The 16,288-nt window shown below is 42.6% G+C and overlaps 1 protein-coding gene across 1 annotated transcript in view; it reads right to left on the reverse strand.

The window, feature by feature from the left end:
• LOC134348765 (collagen alpha-3(VI) chain-like) overlaps positions 1 to 16,288 on the reverse strand; it is a 201,553-nt gene that overhangs the window by 112,374 nt on the left and 72,891 nt on the right. Inside the window, exons 11-12 of the mRNA XM_063052567.1 lie at positions 14,571 to 15,167; positions 8,752 to 9,348 (exon numbers count right to left, since the gene is read on the reverse strand). Coding sequence (XP_062908637.1) covers positions 8,752 to 9,348; positions 14,571 to 15,167 — 1,194 coding nt within the window. The remainder of the gene's footprint in view (positions 1 to 8,751; positions 9,349 to 14,570; positions 15,168 to 16,288) is intronic.

Genomic DNA, 16,288 nt, shown 5'->3' on the forward strand with positions numbered 1-16,288 from the left:
TCACGGACGGACCTGCATGCGTTTGCGCAGTCCTGTCCCGATCAACCGCCGAGAAAAATGGCCGAATTCCACAAACTGCTCTCTTTTAAATACTCCCACTGCCTCACGGATGGACTTGCACGCGCTTGCGCAGTCCTGTCCCGATCAACGGCCGAGAAAAAAAATTGGTTGTTTGTCCTTCTGTGTGTGTACTTTTTCATCGAGTCATTGTATTTCTTTGTATGTGCTGTAAATGCCCGCAGGAAAATGAATCACAGGGTAGTATATGGTGATATCTGTGTACATACATCTATTGATGCTTCTGGACACATCTTCAGTGATGTTCCTGGAATCATCGGGTGTTTCGGGTCTTTCAACATCATACACCCTCCTCCAGGTGACCCAGCCGGGGCTGATCAGACCCCAGCTTGTGTTCAGATGGCTAGCTACTTATGACTCCATGGCTCCCCTCTTTTGAGCCACAGCCATCTTGAGGCCCTCTCTGCCGCATCGGTGGTACTGCGGATGGCTCTCCTCTTCCTCTCTCCCTCGATGCCCAATAGTATATGGTGATATCTGCATACTTTGATCATAGATTTATTTTGAACTTTGCCGGATATGGTCTATATGCCTCCATTCCCTGCCTGTTCCTGTGCCTGTCTAGATTTGTCTGAAACGTTGCTATCATATCTGCTTCCAGCACTTCCCCAGCAGTGCATTTGATGCACCGACTATGTTTTTTAAAAAAAAGCCTCGAAATATTGTTCCTTTAAACTTTTCTGCTCTGGCCTTAAAACTACGCCTTCCAGTATTTGGAAAGGATTCTGACCATATCCGTCATGTCTCATAATTTTATATATTTTTATTAGATCACCTCTCGCCTCTGATGTTCTAGAGAAAACAATCCAAGAATGTCCAATCTCTCATTATAGCTAATACTCTGTAATCCACGCAACATCCTAGTGAACCTCTTCTGGGCCCTCTCAAAGCCCATCAACTCATTAACCTGGCCCTGCCCGTCCATTCTTTCAGCCTTACAAGACCTAACTCTCTCTTCCCGTCAATCTCTCCATTTCGTGACCTTGTATAGACACCATTGATGCCTGCTAGCTTGCATCTCCAGGTAATGAAGGAACTCAAAGGAGACTGTACACACTCTGACTGCATTTTCTCCAGCATCTTTAGCTACAAATTGTGATGGGATGTTGATGAAGTATGATACAATTTGTTTAATGGAACATCTTATTTAAAAATAATTAGCCATTTTTCACAGATTTGTAGCAATTATTTGGGGGCAATGTTAAAGCATATGATTGTACAAGGAAATATTGCTTCGAAATCGGATGGAAGAGAAAAAGTCAGTTGATGGGCATGGCTGACATTGGATAAGAATTGAAAATAAGATGCAACTAATCTATCTGTCATCACCAGGATAATTCAATCAATGTGAAGGCAAAAGCATGGTCCATTCTGAACAACAGTGTTCATATGTGATCTAAGCACAGGTCTGAGGGTAAAAGATAATGTGCGTCTGCAGACATATTGTGAAGGGCAACAGCAAAGTGAGTCCAAGGGATGAGCAAAGAAATAATTCTTTAACAAGCAGTAAAATCAATGATATTAAGAATATAAAAGTCAGAATAGACTCCAAGTGAAATCTATTCACCAGCTTCTTCTCAAAGAAATTCAGCAATCATACTTGAAATATTTATATTTTAGCATAAAACACAGAAATACTGAAGTGAGTTACTGTGTATTACTGTTCAAGAGAACCTGGGTGTATTCTACACCATAAGACCGAAGACAAAGGAGCAGAAGTTGGCCATTCGGCCCATCGAGTCTGCTCCGTCATTTTATCATGAGCTGCTCCATTCTCCCATTTAGTCCCACTCCCCCGCCTTCTCACCATAACCTTTGATGTCTGGCTACTCAGATACCCATCAATCTCTGCCTTAAATACACTCAATGACTAAACCTCCACTGTTGCCCGTGGCAACAAGTTCCATAGATTCATCACCCTCTGGCTAAAAAAATTTCTTCACATTTCTGTTCTGAATGGGCGCCCTTCAATCCTTAAGTCATGCCCTCTCATACTAAACTCCCCGATCATGGGAAACAACTTTGCCACATCCACTCTGTCCGTGCCTTTCAACATTTGAAATGTTTCTATGAGGTCTCCCTTCATTCTTCTAAACTCCAAGGAATACAGTCCAAGAGCGGACAAACGTTCCTCATATGTTAACCCTCTCATTCCCAGAATCATTCTAGTGAATCTTCTCTGTACCCTCTCCGACGTCAGCACATCCTTTCTTAAATAAGGAGACCAAAACTGCCCACAGTACTCCAAGTGCTATCTCACCAGTGCCTTATAGAGCCTCAACATCCCATCCCTGCTCCTATACTCTATTCCTCTGGAAATGATTGCCAACATTGCATTCGCCTTCTTCACCACCGACTCAACCTGGAGGTTAAACTTAAGGGTATCCTGTACGAGGACTCCCAAGTCCTGTTGCATCTCAGAACTTAGAAATCGCTCTCCATTTAAATAATAGTCTGCCCATTTATTTCTTCTGCCAAAGTGCATAACCATACACTTTCCAACATTGTATTTCATTTTCAACTTGTTTGCCAATTCTTCCAATCTATCCAAGTCTCTCTGCAGACTCTCTGTTTCCTCAGCACTACTGGCCTCTCCACCTATCTTCATATTGTCAGCAAACTTAGCCACAAAGCCATCTATTCCATAATCCAAATCGTTGATGTACAATGTAAAAAGAAGCGGCCCCAACACAGACTCCTGTGGAACACCACTGGAAACGGGCAGCCAACCAGAATAGGATCCCTTTATTCCCACTCTCTGTTTCCTGCCAATCAGCCAACTCTCTATCCATGTATGTAACTTTCCAGTAATTCCATGGGTTCTTATCTTGTTAAGTAGCCTCATGTGTGGCAGCTTGTCAAAGGCCTTTTGATAATCCAAATATACAACATCCACTGCATCTCCCTTGTCTAGCCTACTTTTAATTTCCTCAAAAAATTGTAATAGGTTTGTCAGGCAGGATTTTCCTTTAATGAATCCATGCTGAGTTCTGCCTATCTTGTCATATGCCTCCAGGTACTCTGTAACCTCATCCTTGACAATCGACTCGAACAACTTCCCAACCACCGATGTCAAGCTAACAGGTCTATAATTTCCTTTTTGCTTCCTTGCCTCCTTCTTAAATAGCGGAGTGATATTTGCAATCTTCTAGTCCTCCAGAACCAGCCAGAATCTATCGAATCTTGAAAGATCATCGCTAATGCCTCTGCAATCTCCACAGCTACTTCCTTCAGAACACGAGAGTGCATTCCATCTGGTCCAGGAGATTTATCTACCTTTAGACTATTCAGCTTCCTGAGTACTTCCTCTGTCGTAATTGTGACTGCGCACACTTCTCTGCCCTGCCACCCTTGAGTGTCCGGCGTACTGCTGATGTCTTCCTCAGTGAAGACTGATGCAAAATACTCGTTCAGTTCCTCCGCCATCTCCTTATCTCCCATTACAATTTCTCCAGCATCATTTTCTATCGGTCCTATATCTACTCTCACCTGTCTTTTACTCTTTATATACTTGAAAAAGCTTTTAGTATCCTCTTTGATATTATTTGCTAGCTTCCTTTCATAGTTGATCTTTTCCCTCTTAATGACCTTCTGAGTTTCCTTTTGTAAGTTTTTAAAAACTGAAAACTTCACTGAAAACTAATTTGCAGGTGCAGCACGCAATTAAATACTTAGTATACTTAGTAAAAGTAAAGTATAAAGTAATTAGGGAGGCTAATGGTATTTATTGGCCTGTGTAGAACATGGACAAGAGAACATTACAGCACAGTGCAAGCTCTTCAGCTCACAATGTTTCCTGGCCTTCTTTCAATGTGATTTGAGTATATGAGTAAGGATATCTTACTATAATAATATAAGGCTTCAGTGCAACCACTTCTGGAGCGCTGTGCATAATTTTGGTCTTCTTTCCAATCAGAAGGATTATTTGTTATGGAGGGAGTGCAGCTCTGATTCCTGAGATGGCAGATTTGTCACATGATGAGAAATTAAGTAGGCTTGGGCTGCATGCTTTGGAGTTTAGAAGGATAACAAGTGAAACAGTCTGAGAAATACAGTAAGGGATAAGCCAATGAGAGGATGCAAAGGATAATGAATGTCAATCTTGGATGGCTCTGGAGGTGCAATTACACTGAATTCATTCAAAACACCTATCAAAAAAATTCTGAATTTTATAAGATTCTCAAGATGGGATAAGAAAATGGTCTTGATATATAAGATTACCCATGATACATTTCAATGGTGGAGCTGGCCTGAAGTGTCAAATGGCCAATTCCTGCTCCGATTTTTATTTTAATGTGCTTCTTTCTGACATTGCCTCCACTTGAATAAACTCTTAGCCCAAAAGCTTATTGCTAATAAGGCATGATCATACCAACAGTTCCAGTGTATAGATATAACAATTTCATTGCGAACACAGGGAGAGTGATAGTGAGTGGATGCTTGCTGCTCTCAGATGTTTGTGTGTAGTTTTTAGAACATAGAACATAGAACTGTGGAAAGCGGCCAGTGAGTGAGTGGGCCAGTGAAGGAGTGGAGCCTTTGAGGCCTTGACTCGAGAGATTCTGGCAGTTTTGGCAGTTGGTCTGTGCAATGAAGTTAATCAAGACTTGAATAGGTCAGCAGAAAGCCGTTGATTAGACAATCAAGATTTGAATAGCTCAGACTCAGCAGAAAGCAGCTGACTGGGCAGTCGAGGTCAGGAGACCAAGCATTTTGAAAAGCTCAAACAGATAAATAGAGGGGTAGGTCAAGCGGAGTGGCCTGTGGAAAGCAGCCAGTGAAAGAGTGGGCCAGTGAAGGAGTGGAGCTGTGAGGCTTTGGCTCGAGAGACTTCAACGAGAAGAGGCGGAAGACAAGCTTGCTCGCAGTTAGTTTTTACAATGACTCCTGAGACGGTGATGTGCCTCTCATGTGAGATGTGGCAGTCTTGGGGAACGCCCCTCTCCCGCAGAGTCACATCTGCCAGAAGTGCATATGGCTGGGTGATCTGGAAGACCATGTAAGGAATCTGGAGCAGCAGCTGGATGACCTTCGACTCATAAGGGAGAATGAGGCAGTCATAGATGAGAGCTACGGGGACACACCTCGGCTGTTGGAAGCAGGTCATTGGGTGACAGTCAGAGGGAGGAAAGTGAAGGTGAGCAGACAGATAGTGCAGAGCACCCCTGTAGCCATTCCCCTGAATAATAAGTTTGCCATCCTGGATACTGTTGACGGGGATGACTGACCAGGTGTGAGCCATGGTGGCAGGGCCTCCGGCACTGAGTCTGACCCTGTGGTGCAGAAGGGTGGGACGGAGAAGAGGAAAGCTGACGTCATTGGAGACTCTATAGTCAGGGGAGCAGACAGGAGATTTTGTGGATGTGAGAAGGACACCTGCATGGTTTGTTGCCTCCTGGGTGCCAGGGTCCGGGATGTCTCTGACCGGGTGCACGACATCCTGGTACGAGAGGGAAAACAACCAGAAGTCGTGATACATGTTGGTACAAACAACGCAGGCAGAAAGAGGGATGAGGTCCTGCAGTGTGAGTTTTGGGAACTAGGCAGAAGGCTGAAGAACAGGACCTCAAGGGTGGCGTTCTCAGGATTGCTGCTAGTGCTAAGTGATAGCGATTGTAAGAATTGGAGGAGATGGCAGTTGAATGCGTGGCTGAGGGAGCAGGGTTTTAGATTTTTGTACCATTGGGATCTCTTCTGGGGAAGGTGGGACCTGTACAGATTGGATGGGTTGCACCTGAACTCGAGGGGGAGCAATATCCTTGCAGGTAGGTTTGCTAGCATGGTTCGGGAGGGATTAAACTAATTTGCGAGGGGGATGGGACCCAGAGCGATAGAGCAGTGAAAGAAGTGCATGGAGTAAAGCCGGATCTTACATACAGAGAGGCTTTGAGGAAAGAGAAGCAGAATACACGGTGTAAAGACAGTAAGGTAGAAGGGCTGAAATGTGTGTACCTCAATGCAAGAAGCATCAGGAACAAAGGTGATGAACTGAGAGCTTGGATACATACACGTATGATGTAGTGGCTATTACAGGGACTTGGCTGGCACCAGGGCAGGAATGGATTCTCAATATTCCTGGAGTTCAGTGCTTTAAAAGGGATGGGGGGGGCGGAAGGGGAGGAGGGGTGGCATTACTGGTCAGGGATACTATTACAGCTACAGAAAGGGTGGGTAAAGTAGCAGGATCCTCGTTTGAGTCAGTATGGGTGGAAGTCAGGATCAGGAAGGGAGCAGTTACTCTACTGGGGGTATTCTATAGGCCCCCTGGTAGCAGCAGAGATACAGAGGAGCAGATTGGGAGGCAGATTTTGGAAAGGTGCAAAAATAACATGGTTGTTATCATGGGTGACTTTAACTTCCCTAATATTGATTCGCACCTGATTAGTTGCAAGAGTTTAGATGGGGCAGAGTTTGTTAAGTGTGTCCAGGATGGATTCCTGTCACAGTATGTGGACAGGCCAACTAGGGGGAATGCCATACTAGATCTGGTACTAGGTAATGAACTGGGTCAGGTCACAGATCTCTCAGTGGGTGAGCATCTGGGGGACAGTGACCACCGCTCCCTGGCCTTTATGATTATCATGGAAAAGGATAGAATCAGATAGGACAGGAAAATTTTTAATTGGGGAAAGGCAAATTATGAGGCTATAAGGCTAGAACTTGTGGGTGTGAATTGGGATGATGTTTTTGCAGGGAAATGTACTATGGATATGTGGTCGATGTTTAGAGATCTCTTGCAGGATGTTAGGGATAAATTTGTCCCGGTGAGGAAGATAAAGAATGGTAGGGTGAAGGAACCATGGGTGACAGGTGAGGTGGAGAATCTAGTCAGGTGGGAGAAGGCAGCATACATGAGATTTAGGAAGCAAAGATCAGATGGATCTATTGAGGAATATAGGGAAGCAAGAAAGGAGCTTAAGAAGGGGCTGAGAAGAGCGAGAAGGGGGCATGAGAAGGCCTTGACGAGTAGGGTAAAGGAAAACCCCAAGGCATTCTTCAATTATGTGAAGAAAAAAAGGATGACAGGAGTGAATGTAGGACCAATTCAGATAAAGGTGGGAAGATATGCCTGGAGGCTGTGGAAGTGAGCAAGGTCCTCAATGAATACTTCTCTTTGGTATTCACCAATGAGAGGGAACTTGATGATGGTGAGGACAATATGAGTGAGGGTGATGTTCTGGAGCATGTTGATATTAAGGGAGAGGAGGTGTTGGAGCTGTTAAAATACATTAGGACGGGTAAGTCCCCGGGGCCTGATGGAATATTCCCCAGGCTGCTCCACGAGGTGAGGGAAGAGATTGCTGAGCCTCTGGCTAGGATCTTTATTTCCTCGTTGTCCACGGGAATGGTACCGGAGGATTGGAGGGAGGTGAATGTTGTCCTCTTGTTCAAAAAAGGTAGCAGGGATAGTCTGGATAATTATAGACCAGTGAGCCTTACGTCTGTGGTAGGAAAGCTGTTGGAAAAGATTCTTAGGATTGTCAAAGATTCCAGAGAGACATTGATAGGATGCAGAAGTGAGCTGAGAAGTGGCAGATGGAGTTCTACCTGGAGAAGTGTGAGGTGGTACACTTTGGAAGGACAAACTCCAAGGCAGAGTACAAAGTAAATGGCAGGATACTTGGTAGTGTGGAGGAGCAGAGGGATCTGGGGGTACATGTTCACAGATCCCTGAAAGTTGCCTCACATGTGGATAGGGTAGTTAAGAAACCTTATGGGGTGTTAACTTTCATAAGTCAAGGGATACAGCTTAAGAGTCGCGATGTAATGATGCAGCTCTATAAAACTCTGGTTAGGCCACACTTGGAATACTGTGTTCAGTTCTGGTCGCCTCGCTATAGGAAGGATGTAGAAGCATTGGAAAGGGTACAGAGGAGATTTACCAGGATGTTGCCTGGTTTAGAGAGTATGCATTAAGATCAGTGGCTAAGGGAGCTAGGGCTTTACTCTTTGGAGAGAAGGAGGATGAGAGGGGACATGATAGAGGTGTACAAGATAATAAGAGGAATAGATAGAGTGGATAACCAGCGCCTCTTCCCCAAGCCACCATTGCTCAATACAAGAGGACATGGCTTTAAGGTAAGGGGTGGGAAGTTCAAGGGGGATATTAGAGGAAGGTTTTTTACTCAGAGAGTGGTTGGTGCGTGGAATGCACTGCCTGAGTCAGTGGTGGAGGCAGATACACTATTGAAGTTTAAGAGACTACTAGACAGGTATATGGAGGAATCCAAGGTTGGGGCTTATATGAGAGGCAGGGTTTGAGGGTCGGCACAACATTGAGGGCCAAAGGGCCTGTACTGTGCTGTACTATTCTATGCTCTATGTTCTATGTAACATAGAACATAGAAAACCTACAGCACAATACAGGCCCTGTGTCGTCTTGTGGCAACCATTTCAGCCCTGGGAAAAAGCCTCTGACTATCCACACAATTGTTATTGACTCTACTGTATTTCTTTGTGTAAATGCCTGCAAGAAAGATGAATCTCAGTAGTATGTGGTGACATATATATCATTTAGTAATAAATTTCCTTTGAACGTTGAGATAATGGACAGAGAAGGAGACATGGAATAGTTGGATTAGCTGAAGGCATGATAAAGGAAAGTTATACACTATAAATACCGCACATGAACAGATCTAAATATGAATATAACTGAAAATTCCTTCCTCTCACCTTTAGGAGCATCTTGTATAGTCTGGATTATCTGTTCTCTGTTCAGTGTTTTCAATTGTCCTTGTAGATTCTGCTTTAGCGTATCCGAATCCCGTAGTTCATCAAACTTAAAGGTAAACTTGGGGGACATTGAAATCCTTTGGAGCTCACTGGCCTCTGCATTTCCTGAACCAATGCTGACAGAACCTACACCAGCACTTTTCAGTGCCAGGGCTGCCGTTTCAACATTATCAGAGGACCTGCTGGCGGTGAGGAGGATCAAGAATTGAGGTACACCTTCGTTCACTCTGCTCCCAGCAGAAGGAGTGAAGATATTCTTTGTGACATAGTCGAGGGCTTTACCTATATTGGCTCGTCTCCCCCCTTTATACTGGAGGTCATTAACTGCCCTCTTCACCTCATCCTTTGTCTCATGGACATTCAGAGTGAAATCAACACTCGGATCTTCGCTGAATTGTAAAACACTGATACGGACTTTGTCACGTTCAATATCAAGATTGTCGATAAATTTGTTGATGAAGGTTTTAATTGAAGGGAAAGTGCCTCTGGCATTGTCTGACCCATCAACAAGGAACACCACATCTCTCTTTGCAGAACCTGTAAAGAACAAAATGTATACTGAATTCAAAATATGTGCCAAGAAATAAAAAGCAATGGGAGATACCTTTGTGATTGCATTTGAGATTAGAGGAGGCAGCTGGGCCATGAATATTATTAGATGAAATAAGATGGGAGCTAAGATAAGATTTAGAGGCTGGTAGTTGGACACAAGACTGGAAGAAAGTAAAAGTATTAAATATTATTAAAATTTCATTGCCTATTCCAAACCTCTGAGCCCCATACAGGAGAGAGTTTTCTTGTGCCTTAAGCTAAAGCAAGAGACACGCTTCATGAACATGTTTACATTTTGTTATTCACCCAACTGTAAATAAAAGCTTCTAACTTACTGACATAACCATGGTGTTGCAGAAGAATGACCCATTAATATTCAGAATACAACAAATTTGTAAATGTTAACTGTATGCACACTTAGTGGCCACTTTATTGGGTGCTTCCTGCACCTAAAGTATCCACTGAGTGTATGTTCATAGACCTCTGCTGCTTCAAGGTTTGATACGGTGTGCATCCAGAGATGCTCTTCTGTACGCCATTGTTGTAGCATATGGTCATTTGAGTTTATGTTCCCATCCTGCAAATTTGAACTAGTCTGGCCGTTCTCCTCTAACTTCTCTCATTAACAAGACATATTCACCCACAGAACTGCTGCTCACTAGATGTCTTCTTGATGTTCACACCATTCTCTGTATATCCTGAGATGGTTGTGAGTGTGAAAATCACAGGAGATAAGCAGTTTCCGAGACGCTCAAAACATCCCTTCTGGCACCAACAATCATTTAAGGAACAAAGTCACTTAGATCACATTTCTTCCTATTCTGGTTTGGTCTGAACAACAACAGATCCTCTTGACGGTATCTGCATGCTTTTATGCATTGCGTTGCTGCCACATGATAGGCTGATTAGATATTTGTATTAATGAGCAGGTGTACAGGTATAAGATGATATGATTTAGAAGCAGAATTAGGCTACTTGCCCAAGAAGTCTACTCTGCCATTCCACCATGCTGATTTATTTTTCTTTTCAATCCTATTCTCCTGCCTTTAGCCTGTATCCTTTGATGCCTTAAATAACCAAGAACCTATCAAATTCTGCTTCAAATATATTCAATACCTTAGCCCCCACAACTGTCCATGACAAAGAAGTCCACAGATTCACCTCCTCTGGATCATCTCCAATGCTTAGATAAGGGGTCCTAACTGCTCACAATATTCCAAGTGCAGTCTAACCAATGCCTTATAAAAGATTACATCATTACATCCTTGCTCTTATATTCTAGTCCTCTCCGTTTCATTTTCCAGCAGTACAGTATCCACTCTCGCCTCTTTTACTTCTCATATTATTGGCTAGCTCACATTCATATTTCATCTTCTCTCTCTTTATAGTTTTTAGTTGCCTTCTGTTGGTTTTTAAAAGCTTCCCAATCCTCTAACTTTCCACTAATATTTGCTCTATAATGCATTTATGCTGTCTTTGACTGCTCTAGTCAGTCACAGTTGCCTCATCCTCCCTTTAGAATATCTCTTTTGTCTTTGGGATTTATCTATCCTGCACCTTCCAAATTGCCCCCAGAAATTCCAGCCATTGCAGTTTTGCTGTCATCCTTGCTAGTGTCTCCTTTCAATCAGCTTTAGCCAGCTCCTCTGTCATGCCCATGTAATTCCCTTTACTCTACTGTCATACTTGTACTTCTGACTTTACCTTCTTCCTCACAAACTACAGGGTGAATTCTATCATATTATGATCACTATCTCATAAGGGTTCTTTTACCTGTAATCTGGTTCATTACACAACACCAAATCCAGAATTATCTTCCCCCTAGTGTGCTCAGCCACAAGCTGTTCTGCTCTAAAAAGCCAACTCATAGGCATTCTACAAATTCCCTCTCTTGGGATCCAGCACCAATCAGATTTTCCCAATTTATCTGCATATTGAAATCCCCCATGACTTTCATAACATTTCTCTTATTACATGCCTTTTCTATTTCCCATTAAAATTATATTCCCCATCCTAGCAAGTATTCAGGGGCCTGTATATAGCTCCTATCAGGGTTTTTTTATCTTTGCAGTTTCTTAACTCTACCCACAAGGATTTTTCATCTTTTGATCCTATGTCACCTCTTTCTAAGGATTTGGTTTTATTTTTAACTAATGGTGTCACCCACCCCTTCAGCCTACCTCCCTGTACTTTCAATACAAGGTGTATCCTTGGATGTTAAGCTGCCAACTATGATCTCATTACAGCTATGTCTCAGTAATGCCCACAACATCATACCTGCTAATCTCTGAATGCACAAGATCATCTTCTTTATTTCGTATACTGTGTGCATTCAAATATATCACCTTCAGTGCTTTATTCATCACCCTTTTTGATTTTGACCCATGTTACACTTCACCTCATCCCACTGACTGCATATTTAGCTCTATCATCTGCCTGAATTTCCTCACAGTCTCACTACACAATGTATTGACTTGTAAACCAACTGTCCCATTGTCAGCCTGATCACTCAGGTTCCCCCTGCCAAGCAGTTTAAACCTTTGCCAACAACTCTAGCAAACCTGCCCGCAAGGATATTGGCCCCCTCTGGTTCAATTGTAACATTTCCTTTTTGTTCAGGTCGATCATTCCTTAGAAGAAATCCCAATTATCCAGAAATCTGAAACCCTGCCCCTTGAACAAACTTCCTTAGCCCTCAGCTATCCATTAATCCATACTGTCAGCCAATTCCTGCCCTGACTAGCACATGGTACTGGGAGTAAACCAGAGATTACTACCTTGGAGATCCTGCTCTTCAGCTTCTTCCCTAGCTCCCTATACTCACTTCACATTAACCCTTTCCCCATTTCTACCTATGTCATTGGTGCCAATGTGCACCATGACCTCTAGCTGTTCACCCTCTTGAGAATCTTTGGCAGTTGCTCTGCGATATTCTGAACCCCAGAACCTAGGAGGTATTACCTCACCCTGGCTTCTATTTCCTGGCCACAGAATCTGCTGTTCATCCCACTATCAAGTCTCCTATCACTACCGCTCTGCCCGATCTTACCCTTCCCTTCTGAGTCTCAGAGCCGACCGCAGTGCCACTGGCCTAGTTGCTGCTGCTTTGCCCAGAGAGGTCATACCCCCAGCAATATTCAAAGGGGTGTACATGTTGCTGAGGGGAATGGCCACAGGGGAACCATGTACCGACTGCTTACTCCCCTTACTTATCCTAGTAGTCTTCCTTACAAGTTTTAAGATTGAACAATTTGTTAGTAGTTTAATTGACTACTGTCAGTCAATTAGTTATAGAGTTATGGAGGCACATATCCTGGGAAAAGGCCCTTCATTCTATTGAGTCAACAAGCACCCATTTCCACTAATCCTACACTGATCCCACTTTATTCTTCATGTATTTCTGTTAACTATCCCCAAATTTTATCATGCATTCAGTTGTTCCGGGAAGGGATTCCCAAATTTTTGCCACTTATTGTGTTTGCTAGCTTCACTGCTAAACATTCTGGTTTTATTATTAAGCTATCTGCCTTCTATTTTGATTTTCTAAATTCCTGTCTTTCCTGTTTTCTCTATTCAACAACATGGATTTTTCCTTCCTTGCACCCTCTGAATGCAATCACCATTCCCTGACACTCATCTTTATATCCCAGATTGCATCCCAAAATGAATAGTCAAAATGCTAAGCAGTAAAGCCCACAGCAACTGCAGGGACTCAGTTGACATAAATAGGAGACACAGAGGGGTCAGGGCTAACTATGCCCACAGGCATCAACAATTATTCCTCTGTCAAAATTACTAAAGCTCTTGATGGTCTTTGACATAAAATACTATGACCATTGAAATAAATAATTTAAATAATATAATAATTAAAAACAATAAAACAAACATGAATAATTGAAAAGAGTAACACACGTGATTCTTGCCTTTCTTCCTCACAGGTATAGTATCACCAATCAAAAGAATAGGATTTTGGACCTTTTGGCAAAAAGCTGGGAGATCCTAGGACCAGAGGGTTAATCCCGTACCAACTTTCAATACAACTATTGCTCCATTGTAAATCATGCCATCCAAAGTACTAACTTTAAATCAGAATTACCTTCCTCAATCTCAAAATTACTCAACATAAATTGCTATCACATAAATGTCTTCACCTGCAATAGCCAGACATAGCATGTATGATACAATGCAACACAGTCAAAGGGGAACATTATATATTAATTTATGATTCTAGCAAATTGATAATTCACCATTATAACCCCTATAATGTGACTCCTATATACTGATCTATATTCTAAGTTCATCCCCCTTGTTCCTGATACTTCTTGCATTAAAATAGACATATTTCAACCCAACCAACTGACTGCAGTTATGCCCTATACACAACCTATCCTTCTTCCAGGTTCTCTACATGTTGCATCTACCTTTACACCTACTGCTCCATCCTCTGACCTACCACTCTGGTTCCCATACCTCTGCCAACCCTCCTGAACAGCCCTAACAAATTCACTCACAAGGATATTGGTCCCCCTCATGTTCAAAAGTAACCTACTTCTTTTGTGCAGGTCATATCTTTCCCAGAAGAGATCCCAAATGATCCATAAATATGAAACCCTGCCACCTGTACCAGTTCCTCAGCTGCATGGACATCTGTCAGATCATCTTATTCTTGCTATAACTGGCAATGGTGGAAATCCAGAGGTTACTACCTTTGAGCTCCTGCTTTTCAGTTTCCTACCTAGATTGCTATACAGTATTCTCTTTTCAGGACATCATCTCTTTTCCTCCCTAAATCATTGGTACCAATATGTACCATGAATTCTGACTGCCAACCCTTCCCCTTAAGGATGCTGTGAACCCAATCTGATACATCCCTGACCCTAGCACCTAGGAGGTAACATATTTCTAGGGGTTTCCTTCGCATCCACAAAATCTCCTGTCAATTCTCCTCACTGTTGAATCTCCTATCACCACCATTCTCCTTTTCCCCTTCCTTCCCTTCCAAGGCACAGAGCCAGGCAAAATGCTAGAGACCAGCTCGCTGTGGCATTCCCATGCTCGGGTACTCACCCAACAGTATCCAAAGCTGTGCAACATTCTAAGGAAAAGATACACTACTATATATTAGCTAATGATTCCACCAAATTAATAATTCATCATTATATAAAATAATATATATGTCTCCTTTAAACTGCATTATATATTCTTACCTGCAAGAGCTTCTCTTCGAATTTGAATTATTAGATTCTTGCTCAGTGTAGTCAATGGGAAGCCCAAACGTTGCTCTAATCTTTCCACATTCTGTAGATCAGTCACCTTGAAAACATATTTAGAGGACAGTGAAATCTGATTCAGTTCACTGTCATCTGCGTCTCCTGAACCAATGGCGAAAGGTGCTACCCCGGCCTCTTTCAGTTCCAGGGCTGCCCGACCAACATTATCAGCTGACCTGCTGGCAGTGAGGAGGATCAAGAACTGGGGCACACCTTCATCCACCCTGCTTCCAGCGGGTCTAGTGAAGATGTTCTGCTTGACATAGTCCAGTGCTTTACCAGTGTTGGCTCTTTGCCCTCCTTTTGGCCCAATATTACTTATTGCTCGCTTCACATCCTCTTTAGTTGTGTAGGAGTTCAGATAGAAGTTTACACTGGGGTCTTCGCTGTATTGAACCAAACCGACTCGGACTCTGTCACTCCCAACATCAAGACTGTCAACGATTCTGGAGAGGAACCTTTGAATTGATTGGAATGCAGGTCGGACATTTTCTGATCCATCAATGAGGAAAACAACATCCCTCTTAGCAGCCTCTGCAAAAAAAAAATCAGGGACAGATTTATGTTTTATACCTAAACATTGGCTGGATAATACAGTAACGTTTATGAATGTAATCAAAGCTCAAATATTATTGCTCTTCAAATTATATTTGTCTTGTTAGGTTATTATCATCTTTATTATTTTCCATCTTAATCTCCTGGCTGCCTCTGGTAGGTAAGTTCAGACATAAGGAGAATTGCAACTATTAGATTCTGTACACAGAAATCAATTTTCTGATAAGACTGACCGAGTTGGACTTGAGCAGAATGCAAGCCAGTATCCTCGTGCAGTGGTTAAGTAATATTGCCAAGCAGGAGATAGGTCATAAATTGAAACGTTAGAGAGAGAATAATACCGTAAACAAAAAGACTGAAGTATGGTAAGTAGAGGTGATCCATAACCACAAGCTGCTTCATGAGGCTATGGTGAAGCAGAAATAACTTTAGTTAACAAACAGTGAGAAGGGTACGAGCTACATATCTGACTTCATAGAAAATTGTAATAGCACAAACACAGGAACTTTGCTGCAAGTTAAGTCATATTGGAAAAAGCAGAACGAGAGTTCATGTAGCCCCAATGGAGAGGGAAAGAGAGAAAATGACTGGTGAGCTACAGTCACATTGAGCGACTATTGCAATAATGAGGAGCCCGGTCAAATTGGAGAGGTGCACGAGCTAAGGTGGAGTAATAGGAGAGATGAAAATTGTTGAGCAAATTGGTCTGACATTAAGATTAAATGTTTTCATGAAAAATCATTGATCTCTGATGGTAACTCTCTTGAGGGATATCCGAACTGAAAATTTCCATCCATCTTTATTCCTCTTTAAGCACCTTTCAATAGAACTACAAAATGATTTGAAACCGTTATGAACCAGCACAGAGGCAGGAATGAAGCTTCCTATAGTCTTTGAACGTAGTTCATTGCAAGCAACAGCCTGCTAGTCTGAACAATTCAGAAGTTCAGACGTTTCCATTTTTATCTGCAATTAACAATAATGCAGCTACTTCACTACTCTTCCTCTTCCCAACTTGGATCTTCCTTTTGTCACATTGCTACTCTTTCTGCTTTACAGTTTCATTCCTTTCATCACTTTATCATTCTTCACCTACTCCG

The sequence above is a fragment of the Mobula hypostoma genome, chromosome 6 (genome assembly GCF_963921235.1).
Source record: "Mobula hypostoma chromosome 6, sMobHyp1.1, whole genome shotgun sequence".
NCBI lineage: Eukaryota > Metazoa > Chordata > Chondrichthyes > Myliobatiformes > Myliobatidae > Mobula > Mobula hypostoma.